The 3,809-nt window shown below is 44.1% G+C and overlaps 1 protein-coding gene across 1 annotated transcript in view; it reads left to right on the plus strand.

Moving 5' to 3' along the window:
• Positions 1-3,182, plus strand: part of GNA12 (G protein subunit alpha 12) — a gene marked incomplete at its 5' end in the record, with an annotated part of 56,899 nt that extends 53,717 nt beyond the window's left edge. Inside the window, 2 exons of the mRNA XM_021709419.1 lie at positions 445-495; positions 2,328-3,182. Coding sequence (XP_021565094.1) covers positions 445-495; positions 2,328-2,897 — 621 coding nt within the window. The remainder of the gene's footprint in view (positions 1-444; positions 496-2,327) is intronic.
• Between the last annotated feature and the right edge of the window lie 627 nt (positions 3,183-3,809).

Here is a 3,809-nt window from a genome sequence, read left to right on the forward strand (position 1 = left end):
ATTCTGGCTCAGCCTGTAATCCCAGCACTTTGGGAAGCCGAGGTGAGTGGATTGCCTGAGCCCGCAGGTTCGAGACCTGCCTGGGCAACTTGGCGAGACCTCATCTCTACAATAAATAAAAAATTAGCCGGGTGTGGTAGCGCGCGCCTGTAGTTCCAGCTACTTGGAAGCCTGAGGCGGAAGGATCACCAGAGCCCAGCAGGTTGAGGCTGCAGTGACCGGGAGCAGCCACTGCACTCCAGTCTAGGTGACAGTGTGAGACTCCAACTCAAAAAAATAAATAAATAAATAAAAAATAAAAATGCATGGACACTCTTAGTCTTTTTACTTTGCTTTCCTATTTACACAGAGGCAAAATTACACTCCTTTTACCCTGTTATTTTATTTGCCAAGTCAGAATTCCTCAATCAAGACTGAGTTGTGAATATTTTTCCTTCCTGACAGGGTGAATCAGTGAAGTATTTCCTGGATAACTTGGACCGGATCGGTCAGCTGGTAAGTAAACACCCCGCTCTGAGAATCTCTGATCCAGGATTAGAAAACATTTGTGTTGGGACCAAAGCAATCCAAGTAGTAAGGGCTTTGGCTGCACTTACAGGCCATACTTGTTATGTTAGATTGCCATGAATGGTATTGTAATGTCATGTTCGCACTCAGATCTGGATTTTATCTAGGATGGAAGGGAAGAAATTGCTCTGTTAAGGATGCCTTTGCCCAGATTACCGCAAAGGAAACAGAGGAGTTCTTCAGTGAAAGGAGATTTCCTTTAACTTTCTCTTATGAAAGATTCAAACATATAGAAAAATAAATAATATAAGCAGAAGATCCCAGATGCAGCAGTTATCACCCATGACCAATCTTGTTTCATCAACCCTACCCCCACCTCCAAGGAACAAATCTATCATCATATCAGCTCATCAATAATATTTTACGGTGTATTTCTAAAAGATAAGACTCTAAAAATCAGAACCACAATACTATATTGCTCCTAAAAAATTAGCAATAACGTCATAATGCCAACCAATATCCAGTCAGTTTTGAGATTTTCCCAGTTGTCTCATTGATATTTTCTTGGTGGTGTTGCTTTATTTTAGCCATTTAAATCAATATCCTAATAAGATCTATGCATTGCAATTGGTTGATGTCACTTAAATTTTTCTTAATCTGTAGGTTTCTCCTGCTGTCTTTTTTTCTTTCGATTTATTTATTGGAGTAACAGGATTATTTATTTTGTAGGATTTTTTTACAGTCTGGACTTTGCTATTCTACTCCTGTAGTTTTACTGAAGATGTTTCTCTGTCTCCTACACACTCTGTGGATGGTATTTAGGCCTCTAGACTGAGGAGGGGCTTGATCATATCCTGTTTGATTTTTGGCAAACTTGCTGCCTGAGTGGTATGTACACTAGTCACTGGAGGATTTTTAACTAAAAAATCAGAATGATTTAAGAGCGACTACACTTGCCCGTGTTGCTAAAGACTTTAAGAACTTTCCAAGAATAACATAATATCAAGTATATTGCAGACTGTGCCAGGCACAGTGGCTCATGCCTATAATCCCAGCACTTTGGGAGGCTGAGGTAAGAGGATTGCCTGAGCCCGCGGGTTCAAGACCAACCTGGGCAACTTGGCGAGACCTCATCTCTACAATAAATCAAGAAAAATTAGCCAGGCGTGATGGTGCATGCCTGTGGTTCCAGCTACCTGGAAGGCTGAGGCGGATGGATTGCCTGATCCCAGCAGGTCAAGACTGTGGTGGCTGTGAGTTTGCCACTGCTCTCCAGCCTGGGCGACAGAGTAAGACTCCAACTCAAAAAAAAAAAAAAAAATATATGTGTGTGTGTGTGTGTGTGTGTGTGTGTGTGTGTGTGTATGTATATATATATATATAGCAGATATATTGCAGACCAAATCTAAATAGCACTGCAAAACCTAAATTAAATGAGTTTGTATTGTGACTTTGGAATATATATGCTCTGGGAGTTAGAAAGATAAAAAGGTATCATGGTATGGAAACAAAAGATGGTAAATTTCCCCTGGAGAAAAAAATTGATGAGATTTTTACAGTAGGGCCTGACAGGGAACATCCTGATCATTTCTCACACCGATAAACCTCTGTTCACTTGGAAATGAAGTATTTATTCTTTCACTTTCTGCTTTATGGTATGTTTATAAAGGTATAAATAAAATTTGCTTTTGGTATTTGGTTCAACTTCTTGCAAAAGTTGGTCTAACCTCTCCCTCCCCTCTTTTTGCCATCATTTTGTTCTCATTTTCTTGGGTTCTTTCCTTCCCTCCTAAATTTCTGCTTTATTCTATATTTCACAGAATTACTTTCCTAGTAAGCAAGACATCCTGCTGGCTAGGAAAGCCACCAAGGGAATTGTGGAACATGACTTCGTTATTAAAAAAATCCCCTTCAAGATGGTGGATGTGGGCGGCCAGCGGTCCCAGCGCCAGAAGTGGTTCCAGTGCTTCGACGGGATCACGTCCATCCTGTTCATGGTCTCCTCCAGTGAGTACGACCAGGTCCTCATGGAGGACAGGCGCACCAACCGGCTGGTGGAGTCCATGAACATCTTCGAGACCATAGTCAACAACAAGCTCTTCTTCAACGTCTCCATCATTCTGTTCCTCAACAAGATGGACCTCCTGGTGGAGAAGGTGAAGACTGTCAGCATCAAGAAGCACTTCCCAGATTTCAGGGGTGACCCGCATAGGCTGGAAGATGTCCAGCGCTACCTGGTCCAGTGTTTCGATAGAAAGAGGCGAAACCGCAGCAAGCCGCTGTTCCACCACTTCACGACCGCTATAGACACCGAGAACATCCGCTTTGTGTTCCATGCTGTGAAGGACACCATCCTGCAGGAGAACCTGAAAGATATCATGTTGCAGTGAGAGAAAGAGCCTCCTGTCTGTGGTCCCATGACTCTTGGTCAGATCGCTCTGGTGTGTAGTCTCTGAATGGTCCTTGAGTGGGTTTCTCGGATCCAGGCCATCAAATGCCTGGCTCAAGAATGCTGCAAAACCAGCCCAGCCAGTGAGCTCTAGGCTAAATGACGTGGAAACTTTGATGTAGCTACTGAATCCTGGGGACGAGTGAAACTACTGAAAATCCAAGTGATCACTTTGGTATTAATGTGGAATGCCTAATAACACAGCTTTCTTTTTACAGAAACATTACCTTTTTCTGACACAATTTAATTGAGGATTGTGTGTGTGTGTGTGTGTGTGTGTGTGTGTGCGTGCGCACACGCACACACACGCACACTCTCTCTTCAGTGACAAAAACATAAAAACCAGCTGGCCTTGCAGATGGCTTTTCTCTCTAACTTGCGAGTCTCACTGAGACAGACCCACCTGGAAACTTTGCCTAACAGTAGTTAGTAGAGATGCTGCTACACTAGAGTGCCCAGGCCCGGCCCTGCCACCACAGCCGCAGCATCTGGATGCCACCTCCAAAGCAAACACATTGCCTTTTAAAACTCTTGTGCCAATCTCTTCCGAGACCCTAGTCCAGGCCTATTATATTAGATTAAGCCAATGAACTGTGCCAAGGACCCCTCCCAGCTCTGAGGGTAAACAGGAAGTTCTGCAGGTGTAGACTCACCTGGGTGCCCCTACAGCAGGCCCAGCTCATCCCATCCTGCCAAATTGCCTGGCCGCACCGCACAGGGTAGAGCTGGGACGCTGACACTGTCGATGACTGTTGTTTGGTCCGTATGCCTACCCCCGCCACTTGATGGCAAAGACATATAAACCAAGTAGCCTTGCAGATGACTTCTCCATCTTCCCAGCAAGTCATCCTCT

This window comes from Carlito syrichta, unplaced genomic scaffold (assembly GCF_000164805.1).
Source record: "Carlito syrichta isolate Samal-C Ts95f unplaced genomic scaffold, Tarsius_syrichta-2.0.1 Scaffold69290, whole genome shotgun sequence".
NCBI classification, from domain to species: domain Eukaryota; kingdom Metazoa; phylum Chordata; class Mammalia; order Primates; family Tarsiidae; genus Carlito; species Carlito syrichta.